Source organism: Strix uralensis, chromosome 9 (assembly GCF_047716275.1).
Source record: "Strix uralensis isolate ZFMK-TIS-50842 chromosome 9, bStrUra1, whole genome shotgun sequence".
Lineage (NCBI taxonomy): Eukaryota > Metazoa > Chordata > Aves > Strigiformes > Strigidae > Strix > Strix uralensis.
In genome coordinates this window covers 2,079,395-2,097,003 of record NC_133980.1, presented here as the reverse complement: position 1 = coordinate 2,097,003, position 17,609 = coordinate 2,079,395, and the positions used below count along the sequence as shown (strand labels likewise).

The 17,609-nt window shown below is 44.7% G+C and overlaps 1 protein-coding gene across 5 annotated transcripts in view; it reads right to left on the bottom strand.

Annotated features, from left to right (window-relative positions):
* Positions 1-11,801: 11,801 nt before the first annotated feature.
* LEKR1 (leucine, glutamate and lysine rich 1) overlaps positions 11,802-17,609 on the bottom strand; it is a 96,910-nt gene continuing 91,102 nt past the window's right edge. For all 5 annotated transcript variants that reach the window (XM_074878389.1, XM_074878386.1, XM_074878387.1 and 2 more), the window contains 3 exons: positions 16,485-16,637; positions 15,198-15,497; positions 11,802-12,507 (listed from right to left, as the gene is read on the bottom strand). In XM_074878389.1, the coding sequence (XP_074734490.1) occupies positions 12,100-12,507; positions 15,198-15,497; positions 16,485-16,637 (861 nt within the window). In that variant the 3' untranslated portion in view covers positions 11,802-12,099. The remainder of the gene's footprint in view (positions 12,508-15,197; positions 15,498-16,484; positions 16,638-17,609) is intronic.

Here is a 17,609-nt window from a genome sequence, read left to right as displayed (position 1 = left end):
CTTTGGTGTATATGTGTGTTATTCAGTAACTCCAGGCCCGTCCCAGCGGGCAGCTGTGGGCTGCAGAGGGGGTCTGAGCTGCATCCAACCCCCCAAGACCCTACATCTGACCCTATAGAGACCCATGTGAGTGTGTGTGTGTGAGCATGTCCACGCGGGAGCTGACAAACCTGTGGGGAAGATGGATCACAGGAGGGAGGGGGTGGTGACTCACGGCAGGGAGAGGAAGAGAAGGAAATAACTCCCGTCACTGCGGTGAAGGGTGGAGAGGTGACCTGTTTGCATTAATCCTCTACAACCACGCTGTCCGTCCCATGCTGGAAGGAAAAGTTAAAAACGAAACAATTTGAGCAAAAGACATGGGTTTCCCAATGTCACTATTTCACCTCACAGATCCTCTTATCTCACTCCGGGTAAACCCGTGACCAACTGACCTGCCACGGCCATTGAACCACTTGGGATTTGTGTTCCTCAGCCGACACCAGAGATGCCCACATACAAAATATTTATCCGTAGCCATAGCGGCGGTAAGCAACACAGCTACAACGACTTTTCAGTGTCAGCTGGTGGAGCCTCCACCCTCCCTCATGCTGGCCCCGGGGCTGGGACAAGGGAATTGCAGCTCATACGGGGTGACAGGAGTGCTCAGCCCTTCCCAATTCCCAGCAAAGCCTGACATGGGATAGCAAAGCGAGATGCAGTGCTCTCCAGCCTAGCTGCTTCCTCACCGAGGGCACGCAGGGGTGGTGATGGGCATCCAGAGCCCATCAGTTCATGGCACCAACCAAGATGTTGGATGAAACACACAGGACAAGGCCCCTCTTTCTGTGATGTGATGCTCACCTTTTCCAGAGCTTTGTTTCGGGGTCTCTTCAGTCTTTCGTTCCCAATTTGCAAGTTTACTTTTCTTAGAAAAAAAAACCCAACAACAAAACAAGTTGGCAGCTGTGTTGCTGCAGGCTATCCTAGCACAAAACCGTGACTGTGGTCACGCCAGCCAGTGACAGACTTGGCAAGGATTTCCCTCCTGACTCAGTGATGGCCAGGGGAGAACACTGAACCCCCAAAATCCGCATCAAGACTCCATCTCGCACCCATGGGGGGAAGGCAGACACCAGGGTGTCAGGGGCTGGGCTGCCTTGGCCTGGACAAAGTCAGCCTGGACTGGCCTGGGGCCACCATGGGTCTGTTCCTGGTACAGAGCCTTGCTGAGCTTTCATACTGACGACTGCTGTTTAAAACCTGAATAAATACTGAACACTGACTGGAGAGGGGCACAACACATGCAGCCAGGCTTTCCTTCCCCTGCACACCTGCCAAACCAAACTCAACCTAGCTGTTTTTTATTTGTTTCACTACTTTTTTTTTTTTTTTTTTTTTTTTAATTTGTGTATATCACATGGTGTTAGCAGAAGACAAAAAGGAAAGGAGATTTCAGACCCTTCTCTCCAGGAGCGTGTATGCCTGGCCCTGCCCTTCACCAGCAGCAACCCAGGATGCCTGGGGACGGGGCACTTGCACTGAACAGGAACACTGATGCGACGCTGCAGCACGTAGCGATCAGTAATTACCCAGGAGGGGCCCCAGTTGAGGAGAAAACCTGAGAAAGCTCTAGGTAGGAAGAGCCAAGCTGGGTATGAACAGGGCCGGTCCAGCCACCCAGCTGGTGTTGCCAAATCAGCAGTCTCCCTGTTGACATCCGAGTCCAGGCAGGTCTGGCACCAGCATCTTCCATGTTACATACATTTCCCATTGAAACAAGACTTTGCTGTATTTTGTAAAGAGCTAACAGCTTTTACAGTCAAAATATTTCTAGAGTGACTGGTGATGGAGAGAGGCAGATCTTGGCGCATTTCTGTTTAGTTATAAAAAGCCTATCCAAGGTCCTGCTTTCTGCAGTGGGAATCAAAAGTGGTAGAGGCAATTTCTTTGATTATATTCCCAGACCTTTTCCAGCAATACTCTACCCCAATGGCTCCAACTCTTCTTATCTTTCCCATAAAGGACTTATTACTTCCTAGATTTACCATGAACAAACACCACCAGGACTGCTGGAAGAGGGAGAAGGGGCCACCATGTTCCCATGGCTCTGTTTTCTCCTGTCCCCCCAAGGTGCAGCTTTCAGAGAGTAGGTGGCCTGGGTCGGCTTATGAAGGAGAAGGACAAATTTAGCCATTTCTGGGTGCAAAAATGCAGAACCGAGAATCTGCAGTTTCAGTGCACACTGTGTGACTGTGCACGCAACAAATGTGGCAGGTACAGGACAGACACCCAGTTTTTAAAAAACAGGCTTTGAGAAATAATATTTTGCACATGAAATCCATTGCTAAAGACAATAATTAGACAATAATTAACTAATGCTACGTGCATCAACTGGAAATGACTGCCAAGCAAGCTGCCTAAAGTCACCAGACTGCCAGGGACAAGGTCAAATACTACAGTGAACCACCAAAGTAAACTGAAGAACACAGACTTCAGGTTACCCTTCCACCCTCTTGTAGAAAAAATCACTTTTTTCAGACACTTGCATTTACACAGAGGCAGTGAAGGTCCTGGTAAGTGATGTGTTTTCCCTCTTCTGAGACTTACAGAGGATTAATTTCAAGAGCAGTCTGCTAATGACTACTCGGGGATGCTCGGCTGCAGTGAGCAGGGCTGAGCCCCTTAGAGAAAAGCCTTCAAGGTACCTGCTGCTGAGCTGGTGGAGCGTGGTGGGCTCGTCCCCATGTCGTGCGGTGGGCTGGTGTGAATTCTCATCCAGGCAGCCCATCAGCAGCCAGCCCAGCCTCCCATGGGCACAGGGTGTCAAAAATGAAACCTGGAATAAAGCAGCTTCCATGGGCATTCCTGCTGAGCAAGATCACCCCGAGCTCTTGGCTGCTTCTGCTCTTCAGACTCCTAAAATCATTGGGCTGTGTTGAGAAAATACCATTATAATGGAGACACCACTTCTTGTCAGGCCGCCCTGCAGATGTGGCCTCTTGAGCTGTAATTCTGCAAATCAAAGCTTCGTGTGGCGGTGTCACTCGAGGAGACCTACCTGTGACTTTAAATGATATTTAAGACCCATCCTGTCCAAGCTGGTGGCTAAATTCAAAGTTCCCTTTGAAACCCACAACTCCTCAGAGCACACCTCACACCACTTGGGCTTTTCACCACAGCTAAATTTGAACTCACCAGGGATGTTCACATGGCAGCCTGGATGAGGCTAAGCAATAGCGGGTAAAAATACCAGTACTAATAGCTCATTTATCCCCATTTTTGGTTTGATTTGGTTTTTATAATGGGTATGAAAAAGAGCTGGACCCCAAGTTGTCTACATGTTTGTGTTTGTGCCTGGAGCAAACTGCTCCACAAAGACCATGAAGGCACCTCTTACCAACGTAGGCCTGCCATGCTTTCTGACCTAGCTGCTTAATTATCTTCTTTTGTACTTTGTCCACAAGTTGTTTGCATCATTAAAGACCTTTTACACACTGCTGACTGCAGCTGTCTTTCTTCGGGTGCACAGCAATCAACTTCTTATTTATACCAAATTGTTCTTTAACTCTTACATCAATGAATTCAGAAGCTTTGAAGCGTTCCTGCCAGCAGCCAGTGTAAGCCACAGCATCAGCACCAGAGCCCGAAGCGTGCTCCGTCCACCTCTGTGTCGACACTCGGCATCCGGCGTGGTGGCCAACATGGGGGTTTAGCACCGAGTCACACAAGTTATCACGTTCCTGCCCCGGGAGTGGTTAGGATTTCCACAGATAAGTAAATGAAAAGTGAAACTTCTCAGGGCTGCTGAAGCGAAATCCTGTATGTGTCAACTTTCGGTTTGAATTCCAACTTCTTTCAGTTTTTTTACCATAATTAAGTCACTAATTGAATTCTGTATTTTTTCCAAATGGAATAAAATATAAATTTAAAATAAAAAATTAACATTTGGTAGCATCAAAACAGGATAATCTATCAACTTGAAAAACATTAAATGTCTTCTTGGAAATAGGAGGCTCCCCAAAACCATTTCCTGTAAATTTGTGAGTTTGAGGAACCAGCAAAACCAGGTTTTATAGTTAAAACAGCTCTGTATCATCACTTGTGTGTTCCTGACATTTAGAAATCAATTGATTTTGAGGAGATATAAAAATCTACATGGTTTTCAGAGCAGCCAGCATCGCTCCACACCCTATTAGCTGAACAAGTGCAGGTAACAGGAGAGTAAGACATAGATGGCACCCGCAGCGTGATTCGGAACTGCTCTTTTATCCCCTGGTATGTTAGGTTATGACTCACACAAAAAGGTAATAGTTTAATCGGATTTTTGAAGAGTCTGGTGCAGCGCTCAGACCCAAGACAGTGACATTTTCTGGTGCAATTAGAAAAGCTGCACAACCGAAAACGGTTTCTGCATTAGCACATCCATTTTGTTCTTAATTTTGTTTAGCATGTGACGGTGAATAGAGGATAGATAAAAACCCAAGAAGACTACCTGTTTACTCATGACCTCTGGACATGGGGATGTGCTGACATTTCACAAGCAGACAAACGGTTGCGTAGGGGTGACAAGGAACTGCTTTCGTTTCTCTCCATGTGCCGTATTTCAGAGCTGCCCTGCACACAGACCAGCCCTGCATTTCAAAATGTCACTAGCTGTGGCCTGCAGCACAACGAGCAAGGCGAATCCGCAGCAGTTCCGTGGTGCAATGGGCCAGCAGTGTAAAAACCCTACAATTTATGGCCTATGCAGAGGGGGGTTATGTACAAACCCACAGTAAAAGGGCAAAGCATGACGGCAATGTGCACAGTGCAATCCACATCCTAATAACCTCCAAGCCTGGTAATGATGTAATTTTTCTAGTCTGCCAGTCGTTTCCGTGCCATGCTCAGTTTTACCACGTTTGTACGGTGTGATGCACCCAAAGCCCATGGCCAGGGCGTGAAGGTGGGCAGGGCTTGTCCCGCCACAGCACGATGCTCCCTCCAAGCTCTTCTCTGCTTCTCACAGACACCTGAGCCTTTACTCCAGCTCAACCTCCACTCCCCGCTTTGATTCTTCAACCCCTCGTTGGCCAAGCCCCGAGAAGTTTGTTGCTCCAGAGTAAACCCTCACATCCCTGCCAAGTGCTGCAAGGTCTCAAAGGCAGGACAGGCTCCCCTGCCACAGAGCCCAGCAGCCCTGAGTCACTTCTTGGGCACAGCAATTCAGCTCGAGAAGCTCTTCAAAGCATTCTTCAGAGAGACATGGAACTGCTTTTCTAGCAAACAAATTGCTGAAGCCTACTTCAGCAGAGGGCCAGAGCCGTGGAGCACACAAGAAGGGCACTCAGTCTCACGAAAGGTATGGGGATACGTGTTGTAGACACTTTTAATACTTTTTTAAAGGCAGAATTTTTTAAAAGTTCTAAATATTCTTCCACGGGAAAGAATATTTAAATACCATTTAAATATTTAAATGTCCATTTAAACCAGTGTAAAACAAATCGTAAGAGGCTGGTGTGCTCAACATCACCCAGTTAACACCACGGTAACACTTGCTTTTGCCAGGGAAGCGCTGGTGGAACTGCACATGCTTCCTCTGAGTGGTTATAATGCCGTGGGATCCACCCCGATAGAACAGGAGGTATTATTATTACCTTGGTAGGCTGCTCAGTGCTCGTCCTTTGGCTTACTGGGAAGAAATATAGTCACATCCTGGCACTGACCTTAATTTACCAGTCCTTCAAGGCTCCAGATGGAAAACTGCAAGGAGGGAACGTTTGCTGCACGGTTGTTTCAGAAGGCAGAGGGTATCTCTGGAGAGACAAGCACAAATAATCTGCGGGAACTGGCCATGCTTGCGCGGAAGATTTTTTTTTCATTATCTGGGAACAGTTCACAGTGCAATGCCAGATGCTCATATTTTCCATCACACAAATTATATTTCCGGTGTTAAAATCTCTTCGACATTAATCTTTTGCAGTACCCTTTTTATTATCCTTTCAAAATTAATTTTGTACTATGCTTTGAGGACGAAAATAACCCCACATAAATGCTTTATTCAGTCGTATTGTTTCACACCATTACATTTACATGTGGAGTTTATTCTTCCTTCAGTAGAATACACTTAACCACCTATAACAATTAAAGATGAAATGAAGCATCAAATTTTCATTATGTAAATACGTCCCTACTTTACATAACTAAAAATAAAGATGTGTGGTTTTGTCTGAGAAAGGACATTTCCCCGATTTCATTCTTCTGCTCTTTCTTTTGTATTAAAAATGTACAGTGCTGCTGCAGCATACTGCAGGCTTTAAAGGAAACTAGTTATAAAACACTGGGAGCTAAATCAAGAATTTAAAGCAAAGAATGTCTCACAGCACAACTGTTTTTTTAAATCAAAAGGAAGTCTATCTTTTTTTCTGATTAATACATTTTAATGATATATGGCATTGGGTCTGGCTCCAGTTTCTATTTTCATATACTTTTAACACTGCTAAGATATTAAGATGCTTTTTTCTGAAGTCTGATTTCTTCCTTCGTGGAAAAACTCCATATGCAAGCCACAGGCTGGGATCCCAGATCATACACACCAACTCAGTTAAAGATCTATTTATCATTTTTAATACATGAGGCACATCACTGCTTTATTTTGTAATATCCTATCAGGAATAGAAGTTTGATACATATGGCAAGCACTTATATCTATGATACATATGGCAAGCACTTTGATACATATGGCAAGCAATAATTTAATCTCCTGTCAAAGGAGCAGTAAGACAGCTCCACGTCACCAGACGTGGTTTCTGTACTATTATCTGTGGAGAACACAGAAATTTGGGGCAACTTTAAGTGGAAAAGTGATGCCCCATAATGAGGCATAGACTGACTGCTTTAAATTCAATTGCTGGGACAGGGAGTGACCTGGGACAGGGAGTGTGTCTGGGGAAACCCCAGGCTCCTCTGCCCAAGCTTCCCACGGGCTGGATCCAACCATTTCTTGTCCAACAGCCACCGATTTGCATTTGTGACATGCCCTTGAAATAACATGCCTGGCTCTTGTTGTACATACCATGGGCTCTGATGCTCATCAACACGTGGGTTAGGCTTGGCTTTCCTGAGCCAGTCCATGGAGTTTACATGCTGGGTGCTTCCAGTGCGGCCCAAGAGCTCACCTCCCTGATCTGTCATGGGTCCCGATCTCCCAAGAGTCCAGGAAACATGTAGATACTGGATTGATCTTTCCTGCTATTTTCTGCTCCTCTCCCAGAGTGAACCAGCAAGTTCCTGCCGAGATGAAGCCGAGACACAGCTCTGAGCACAGCTTGTGCCAAGGGCTGTCCCTAGAAGTCCTGCTGTCCTGCAGAATGTCCCCTGTTCAAAGACTTCCCCTTCTAGACTACATCGACCGTGTCCATCTGGTTTTACCTCCTGGGGTGCAGGTCTACAGCAGGAAGAGGACAATCCCTATATTGCAGTTGTCTAAAAGCTGCTCACTCGTTCTGCAATGGCAGCCAAGCACCATCGTGGATACACATGGCTTGTGTAGGGCCTGCAAGCCAGAAGCTCCATCTTCAGCTTATCTCATTTGGGGGTTCTTCAGGGCCGTGGGCAGAGCAAAGGCCTGGCCTGAGCCTGCAGAGCCCTCCCCGGTGAACACGGAATGGCGTCCGGGACAGCAGCTTAAAAGGAGCATTCAGGAAGCACGTGCAGAAGTTTGAGGCATCCCAAAGGGATTCTGCTGTTGCTTTGTAGGCCAGAAACGCTGTGATGGCTCCATATGCCCTGCCCCACCTTGGCTTTGGATAGTGCCCTGTACCTCCCCTCCCATCACACACAGATATAGGCACTTTCCCCGTCGATAATGATGGTTTTGCACTCAAAATTGAGACAGTTGCCCAAACCACAAATGATGTTTGATGCTTCCACGAAGCCTTCTCTAAAGCATCACACCAACATTATTGACTCTTATTTTCATGCCCAGAGGAACCAAGCTTGGCCTGGTGGGCTGGCTGGAGGGGGCAAGCACCGGGCGGAGGTGGCCAGCACAGACCGCAAGGCCCAGCTCAGCCTCACCAGGGCCTGGCCAGGACCGACCTGGCCATGGGCTCCTTTTCCCATCCACAAACCCACAAGTGTGAGAGCAATCCCCTCGCAGCTTCTGCTTCCTCCTGATATTGCTATGCTCAACTATTGCGTGTAGACTCTCCAGTTAATAGTAAGACACTAAATATTTGAAACTTCTCTGGAAGTGAAGGCTACTGGATAAAAATACACGGGTAAATTTGGTAATAGCACAGTATGTTAGTGCATCGGATGCAAACTGGCAGCCTGCTAGCGGGATTAATACTTTATGGAAAGATTTAGGACTGTACGAGCCACTATTCTCAATCGGGCAACAATATCAGCTCTGTCAAGGAAGAAACAGAAGCCTTTGCATTAGGCAAGAACAAGACAACCCGTTGCCATGGGACGTTTTCTTGTAACCTTGAGCAGTGAAAGGATGGCTTCCTGCCTGCAGCCAGCGGGTCGGGAGCCCACAGAGGCAGATTTGTTTCAAGCTTGGAGATTTTTTTAGTATTCCCTTGTGCCATGAGTCCTAGAGTGCAAGGACCAGCATACGAAAAACCCATTCATAAATGGCACTGCTTCTGTGAGACGGATTGCCTCCAGGAAATTTTATTTCTTGAAAATGGGGTGATATGATTAGGTGTCTACATTCTCCACGGTAGTTTCTGCTGGTGCATTTCATCCCATTACAAGAAATACTCTGTAAACATTCCTTGACTATGTGAAATTAATTGAATTGTTTTTAAAAGCTGGTAAAAAAGGTTTCCTGACATTTATATATTTTGCTTATTGCTTAGCAGCAGGAGTTCTGGGTTTCTGTGAGGGCGGGGAAATAAGGGAAATACTTGTTCTTGACTTGGTTTGGATCCATGATTTATACACTCCCTCATGCTAGAAACATTATTTCTGTGACTGCTCTCATTATTTTACGTGCTGTTCCTCTCTTTACAATTTATGACCACACAGTCATTCTTTACTACCGCTGCTGCTACAGGACATAAACACCGAAGCAGCGGACAAGAGCCCAGATTTTAAATCTGACCCATTTGCACAGCCCCAGCAGCACAAAGCACAGAGCCAGAGCTACTCTATGACAGAAGGTACGAGTTAGAGCGGGGGAAGTTGCTTTGCACAGCTCTGCTCTGGCTTTGCTTTAGGCACAGAGACATTACTGCACATGGGGATCTCCAGCCAGCAGAACGGTCCGCAGGTAAACATCCCACCTTTCCTTCCATACAAATATTCTGGTATTAAACTCCAGATTACCTCAGCTACCACAGGGCTCACCGTGACACCTGTTCCATTGCTATACAAGAGCGTAAAAATAGGTAATAGCATTTACTGGATTTACATGATTTAAAAATTCTCCTAAGGCTGTAAAATGCAACCGAAGTTCATCTAAAAATTTTATGAAAAATCCACATAAAGCTACGGTGCCCATAATTTTAAGAACTGCCTCACTGAGACTCTTATTACTTTGGCACAGGAAGGCTGTAGGACAGGGGAATAACAATTTTCAAGCTCGAAGAAGTCAGGATCTTTTCTAAACAAAAAAAATAGGCATCACCACTGACCATCCGGCTATCCTCCAACCAGGCTTTTGGGAGTGCTTCCCATCCCTTCTTTCTGCATTTGTGGAATTGCTGAAAAATTAATTTCCTGAGGCTTTTCAGGGGAATCGCTTTCACACCTTTGACATTTCCAATTTTCAACATCTTTGATTAAAATACAAATATCCGAGCAGTTAGCAGGTCCCATAGACAGTTCCCACCATTTCCCAGGTATCTTGATTGTGCTTAAGACTCACTGTTGCCACTTACCGATTAATTAGTCAATTAGTAGTGAGTTTAACTGCTTTTTAGTAAACTGGACAAGCTCCACTGCATGTAGGGAGGATGCAGCCCACCAGCGCGTGCTTGAGTTGGAAGCTACAGCCAGGCTCTTCTGCGCCGGGGAGGACAAGCCGGCCTCGCTCACAGCAGCCATCAGGCCTCCGGGTAAGCTAAAGCTGAGGAAAGCTGAAAGGTGAATTGTCAGGCTCAGACTTCCACCAAGTTGAGTCTATACTCTCCTGGGGACAGAATTTGTGTTTGATTCTAGCACCCCCCCATCAGCCCGGTTTTGGTAAGAGTTTCTTTGAGGTCAGTGTATAAAAGTGTCAGTTCAGGCCCGTTCCACCTGCCAGGTGACTGCAGGGTACCTGCGCCATCTCTATGCAGCAGCAGCTACATGAGTATCTTTTATAATGCTGGTTTTTTGTTGCTTTTGGAATTTGTGAATAGAGGATTTTTGAGCTTTTGGATAAACTCTGCTGCCACTGAAATCAGGTAAGGCTTACTGATGGTTTCAGTGGGAACCGAAGCTGACTAAGACAAAGTGTGTTTTCAAATCTAGCTCGAGGCTAAAGTCTACAATAATTGTTCCTTCCACTGATTTTATTTAATAAAATGCATTCCCTGTCATGCCCTTGGATTCAACAAAGCCTTTTGCCATTGGATTCAACAAAGCTTTTCGCTATTGGGTTCAACAAAGCTTTTCTAATTGTCTCCAGCATTGAAGACATGGCCCACTGCTGCCATTTTGTCATATATAGGACTATCTCATCACTCAGAAATAACGAGAAGGTCCAGGTTCATGGTGTGATTATAAATGTATTTGGGTTTACAAGTGTCCTGTGAAGAAGCAACTCCATGACCCCCAAGTGAAGCGCAAGCCCAGTCCCAAAACTTAAAGAGAAGCAGGTAACTTCAGTCGTGCAGCTGCCCATGCGCATGCTCTGAGACTCTCCAAGATGTTCCCCTCTAACTTATCTCCCGTGAAGTTTCCATCAGAGTCAGCGCTGGTGGTCTCAGAAGATGAACAGCAGGCTGTCAGGAGAGGGGCACTGGGGGCACTAGCAGGTCTGGACCCCACCCATGCTCGGGGCTGTCCTCCTGCACCACTGCCACCGCCCCGGGAGCTCGGGCACAGCCCTTGTCCAAGCTGGGTCTACGCAGCAGGTCTACCTCTGCCCAAGGGACATGCCAGGCTGAGCTGGGCCTGTCTCATCACCTCTCCTTGTCTGACAACAGAACCTGTTACTGTCACCAAAGTGGCCCTATTTGGGCTTATCTGACAAAGAAACTTGAGTATCTGGTGACACAATCAGTAAAATCTGGGCCTGTGCCCGTGTTGCCCATCGCTGTTTCACTTAGCTCACCCGGCGCTCTGCCCTGAAACTGCCCCAACAGCAGAGTTGCGTTGGAAGAGCAGCTATTTCTGCATCATCTGCACACTAACAAAGACAACCGAGACTTGTCTGGGCTTTTCATGCTCCAAAACAAACTACAGCTCCACGTATCAAGCAGTAAAATAAAAATATTGACCCTCCCATGTAACAATTTTACGGAGAACTCCAGCGCAGCTACTTTGAAGCTAAAAATTATGCTTAACATAGCGACACTTTTCTGATGAAATTCAGGAGGCAACCATCTTTTGGACAACTCCTTGTTCATTAGCACAGCTTGAAGACTTGCACACAGAGGAAGCTACGTCCCTGCCAATGGCTACTCCACCGAGCACACGGATTTGCCACATTTTCATGCTGAGTGATAGATACTCCACAACTAGAGAGTCTCACTGACCTAAGCATAATTATTTGCAAATATGACACTAATCATTTAAATACTGGCAAAAATCTGATTCTAACTGATCACATTTTTACACCCGAAACGAACAATTAAGTTATACAGGAGAACACACAAAAGAGGACAATTCCAACAAAGTGGTTAGGGAAAACAGCATTTGGATTGGCAATTATTTTAATTACATGTATTGAAGATGTGCTCCTCTTGGAGACAATATTTTTTCTTTTTCCCTTTTCTCATCTTGAAATGTAGATAGTGTTTAATTACACTGATCTGCAATGGACAAAGAAATGTTATTGCATCAAAAATATATAAAACATAATAACTTAAATTGTAGAAATGCATGAAGTGCATTGGCTGAGATTTGACCCGAGGGGTCCACAAGTAAATGGTCACTGGATGCACTGGAATGGCCTCCCCTGTGGTGCGTGTGCAGCTGTCAGAGCTGACTCAGTTGTCTTCGTATAACGGCAGCGATCCTGCTCCTGGGCTCGTTCAGCGAGGCCGCCCTCCCTCGTGAGGGATGCGCTGGGGTTAGAGCCGGCAAGCCCCCGCTGCTGTTACGCTTACCGGAGGTGGGTGCCTTAGCAGCCCTTGCAATACCAAACTGTCCAGAGAGATTGATTTCCTTCCCAGCGCCAGGGCTTGTGCGGCTTTTCTGCCCGTAATCAGCGAGCAGGGCAGTGGAGGAGGTTAGGCTGCCCTGAGTCAGGGAACACGGCGATAACGGGAAGTTTCCACTGAGCTTTTTTAGTTCCAGTACTTGTTCCCTGGCTTGAGTCAAAGCTGCAGTCAGCTCATAGCGTTCCTCACACTCTCTGCGCACCGTTTCCTGGAGAAGAGTGTTCTGCAAACAGAAAACAAACACTGGCTTTACAAAATGCCATTAGTCAAAATCTGCGCCTGCTCAGCTCCTTGGGCTTAAGGTGGCTGGAGGGTACTGATGTACACAAACCCTTCAGTACTTCCCCATCTTTTGGTTTCTCTGAGAGTCGCTCAAAGGACACACATCAGCATTTACACACCCTTCATTCCCTCAGGGGCCAGTGGAAAAATATGAGGTCAGTCATCAGAAGTTACTTCTGATCTCCTGCCCATCCATCCTCCAACTAGGGGGAAGCTGGGAATGCTGCTCTCGGAAAGGAAAAAGCAACAGGCAGAGGCTGAGCATTACTGCGCCACTTCGTTATGACAAGATGTTCAAGAAGTTCTCCTCCTCTGTCGTTTAAATAATTGTGCACTGACTTCTTGTGATGGCATTCATTGGTGATTGTTATTTCCCATATAATTGGGATAAACAATTTCCAGTCTAGCGGTTTTCACAGACTTTGCACTGTGATTCCCGATACCTAAATGGTGACTGGTACTGGGCCTGGAGTAGACAACTGAACCTGTTTAGTATTACAGAAGTCCCAAAGTAGAACTTACTTGTGATGCTAATTTTCCCGATTTCCAGCTGAAACAAAAAGTAAATAAAACACAAGGGGGGACAACACTACATTGATTCACAGAAGTCAGAACTACTGGAAGTACTAACACAAGCAGAAAATATCCACTTTTTTGTTCTTCTAAGCAAGTGATTGTTGCTGACACCAGGAGGTCTGTGAGAAGGGAAGGGAAGCAACCGCCAAGGCGGTCTCCAACACAGAGAGCGATGACCAAGTCAAAGGGAGAACACCCTCAGTCATGCACAACCTCATTGCCCGGACATAAACTTTTCTCTGTCGGTGAAGAGTATGAGCTGTTGGTGCTAAGAGTATGAGCTGTATGCCGGGTCAGGTCATGCACTTGAAGTGAGGATAGACATTTGTACTTGAAATTCTCTATGTAAGTATGACAGTGGGTGTATACAGGGAAGAAAGCATGTAGGAAAGATGATCTCAATAGCACTTTTTTGACATTTTGAAGAGCAAATACTGGTGTCGGTAAAGTCAGAGCACAGAAGTGTGTTCCCACTAAAGTGGAAGGTGGTAAGCTCTGTTTAGCCAAGAGGTTACTCAAACTATCACATTTTTGCAAGTGTGTTCCTGTCAAAACTGGAAAAATGATGGAGAAATGAAAAGTCCTTTGCTGACCAATTTTTTTAGATTTTAAGCTTCTACTTTAGTCAAAGCATCTGTAGCGGATGTAGAGTGGAAACACAGAAGTTCTGCTCAGGCTGTCTAAGCTCTGTGCCAAGTGCAAGCGAAGGAGCTGTTGGAGAAGAAACATAACCACGTGCAGAAGCAGAAGTGGGAGAGATGTAAACATCCAAAATAACTTATTCTCTGAATATCTAACTCTGCAGACAGCTTAAGGAAAGAAAGTTAGAGGTTACTTTTCCTGCCACTCAGATGGTCACTGAGAGTCCATGAAATGATTTGGGAAGTGTTACCTGCAAATCTGAGGAAGTTTATCTTAAAAGCAGTTTCAATTTTCAACTGCTCTTATCTCCCCATTTCCTAATATAATTACATTAGAGGAGGAACTCTGTTTCAGAGTGGGGAAAACTCAGAACATAAGCAGAGCGGGTGGAACCTCATGCTTGAGGATAACAGTGTGTTCCTTCCCCTGCTGAAGAGCTGCACCAGTACTCAAAGAGGGTGTGGTGTGTCTTTCCAAGAGCCTTTTCCAAAGGTACAGGACAGAAGGACTGCCAACATCGTTTTAATTTCGCTAACACAGTGTTTGTGAACCTTCTTCAAGCAAGAAATAAATACCAACCCAAGCCCTAATTAATTCTGAAGAGTTTTATTTTCACTGTTTACCCTTTTTTTTCTGCCACTTAATTGCTTTGGACATTCCAGTCTAATCTTATCTACAGTCCCTGACTTCACTGTTTTCACACCTAAAGCAGTACAGCTCTCTCCTCCCTTCCCATTATATTCCAAACATTCAGCAAATGCTTGTCGTAAGAATATGCATCAGTCAAATTTCTCTTCACATTTGATTAATTATTATGCATTCCTGTGTTACAGAGAGTGGATTTACTGGTGGGAGGTGGGACACATCCCCGTTAGCATGGCAGCATGCACACGCATACTCCCACGAGTAAAAGATGCAACCTCTGCCCCAGAAGCCATGCAGACCAGGACTGTGCCCACTCTCATTCCTATTGACAGTACAAAGGGGTTTCTTACAAATTATTTCCAAAATAAGTAAGATTACTGGGAGAATTGCTGCTATCTGGTTCTAAGAATGAGAAATGCCCATGTCTTCTACTTTAAAAACATGAAGAGTGCTTTATTGTTTACTCACATTTACATAGCGTTATGTGAGGGTAGAGACTAGGAAACAAATGTCTTGCAGGACTTGAAAAATATATATTTTTTTAAAAATAAAATACTAGTTTAAGTGCTTGTTCAATTAAAAATATCACATATTTTGTGACACATTGTAGTTATGAAATTATGATGGACTTGTTTTATAAATCTTTTCATTTCAGTGGGTTTTAAACCAGTACATATCAGGGTTTGAAATATAGATGCTTTGAATGATTTTAGAAATCACATGTCTCTAAGTAAAAATAGCAAGGCATTTCCTCTGTCATGCTCCTACCTCCTCTTGTACTTGACTCAAATTGTGAATCAGCTGTGTCCTCTCCTGGGTTAATTTTTCCAGTTCATCTGACTTGTGCTTAATTTCTTTCCTCATATTATCCAGAAATGATTCATTATTGCTCTTTTCCATCGTCAGCTGAAATTCAAGTTCAGTAATTAGTCTTTTAAGGCTTTGAATTTCTTTTTCCTTATCTTCATCTTTCTCTGCAAGTTTGATCTGGGCATCTTGTAGCTTCTTTTCAAGAATTTCTGTCTCCATCCTTAAGCTGTTGGTGGCACTGGATATTAATCCTGGTATCTGCAATAGATTAGACAAAAATTGCATTAATCTACATTCAGTGGATATCGTTAGATACGTAGAATTAAGTATCAGACAAATGTTGACTTCAGGAAAAAAAAGAAAAGTAAACATGCATGTCCTCAGAGACAAAAAAAAAATGCTTTGAATTTACATAATGCCCTCAAAGGATATTAGAGAGCTGTAAATTAATCAAAACTCATTCAGAACAGAGAGATTAATTAGTATGTCCAAGACCAAACAGAGAAATAGACATAAAAAATACTTCAACCCAGTATTTCTTCAGGGTTTTAAAATCATAGTCAAATATTTGTAAAGTAAACTAAGCCAAACTGTTATTTTCAGCTCTTTACAACACTGTGTAATGTAACAAATTTTAAATAACAAAATAATTTCATCAGATTTTTTTTATTTTTCCTGAATTCTCAAGAAATGTGTCAAATCTTTTCAAAACTAAGGTTATAGGTACAATTTTCAATTTCTATGTAAAACGTCAAAAACGGTAGGTCTGGGTAGCTGGGAGTAGCCAACTGCATGTGATGCAGCCACCAGTACAGCCACGAACACCATTAACTGGCCACTGGCCCTTATCCCATTGGTGCTGAATTAATTTGGGAAGGGAGAAAACAACATGGATGGTTTTGTGACAACCTGTCACAGTCTGAAACAGTCCAAAGCTTTTAAAAATTATTATGTCAGTTTAAAAATAATTAACAACTACAGTCTATGGACATAGAAGAACACTTGGTAGAGAAAATGTGAGAAAAGAAAAAACTTCCATGCCATTTAACTTTAACTAGAATAGCTACTTTTTAGCCTGTTTCATCAAAAAAAAAAAAAAGAAATATGTCATATACTAAGACTGGGAAAAAATATTGTATCATCTAGATACAGGACTACACATAAAGGTTTTATTCCTTCATGTACCATTTTTCAATAGTTTACAGTACCTACTCCCACAAAACTTTTCTCTGGAGTGTTACACACCTTCTTCTGGAGCTCTTCGTGATCTCTCTGATATTTTGTGATTAGTTCTTGCTGCTTTTGTCTCTCAATGTCTAGTTCCACTCTCGCTTCTTCCTTGACTTTAAGAATTGCTTCTTTGTGTCGTGCTTCCCCTTTAGCCAGATCAATTTCCATCTAGGGAACAAGTGTGTTTTAACAATATGTAGCAACTCATCTTAAAATATTTTTCACATTCCACACCACCGTAAATGAAATGATGTGAAATTTGGCAGACTGAGATTCTGGGCGCTGAACAAACACATCCAAACGATTGCAACCGTTGGAGCCCGGCGAGGGAAAGCTCCCGCTGGCACGGACGGCTCCTGCTCCGCAGCCGCCAGCCCTGGGAAAGTGTCTCACAAGCCCTGTGGTGTCTCAAACAGTGCTAAGATGCCTAATTCAGGGAGTTGAACTTCACGCTAAATCACTGCAAAACCACAAAACTACAAAATCCTTAGCTGGTTCTTAAAATAGATTGTTTTGCTGGAAGCATTTGCTCTGGAGGTAAAACTCAGCTCATTATTATTTTCAAATGCAGCAAAATGACAGGCTTTGGCTGGAGAGGGCCCAGAGAAGGGCCACAAAGATGATCAAAGGCCTGGACACCATGTGAGGAAAGGCTGAGAGAACGGGGTTTGTTCAGCCTCGAGAAGAGAAGGCTGAGGGGAGACCTTATCGCCATGTGCCAGTGTTTGAAGGGTGGCTACAGAGAAGATGGAGAGTCCCTTTGTACAAGGAGTCACAGGGAAAGATATGGGGTGATGGGTACAAGTCTCCTGGGGAGATTCCGATGGGACACAAGAGGAAAATTTTTCACACTGAAAACAATCAGCCACTGGAATAATCTCCCCAGGGCAGTGGTGGGTTCCCCAACACTGGACACTTTTAAGATTCAGCTGGACAAGGGGCTGGGCCAGCTTGGCTAGACCAGGCTGTTGCTGGCCCCATCGCTGAGTTGAGGTTCCAGGGAGCAGCGAGGCTCCATGGCTCAGCAGCTCCAGCTTGTTTCAGGGTCCGGACAAGCCAGCACTGATGGTATGTGTGTGGGACAGGCTCTGGGCAAAAAAGAGCCGAGAAACGAAAGGGAGAGTTTCAAATGCTGGGTAG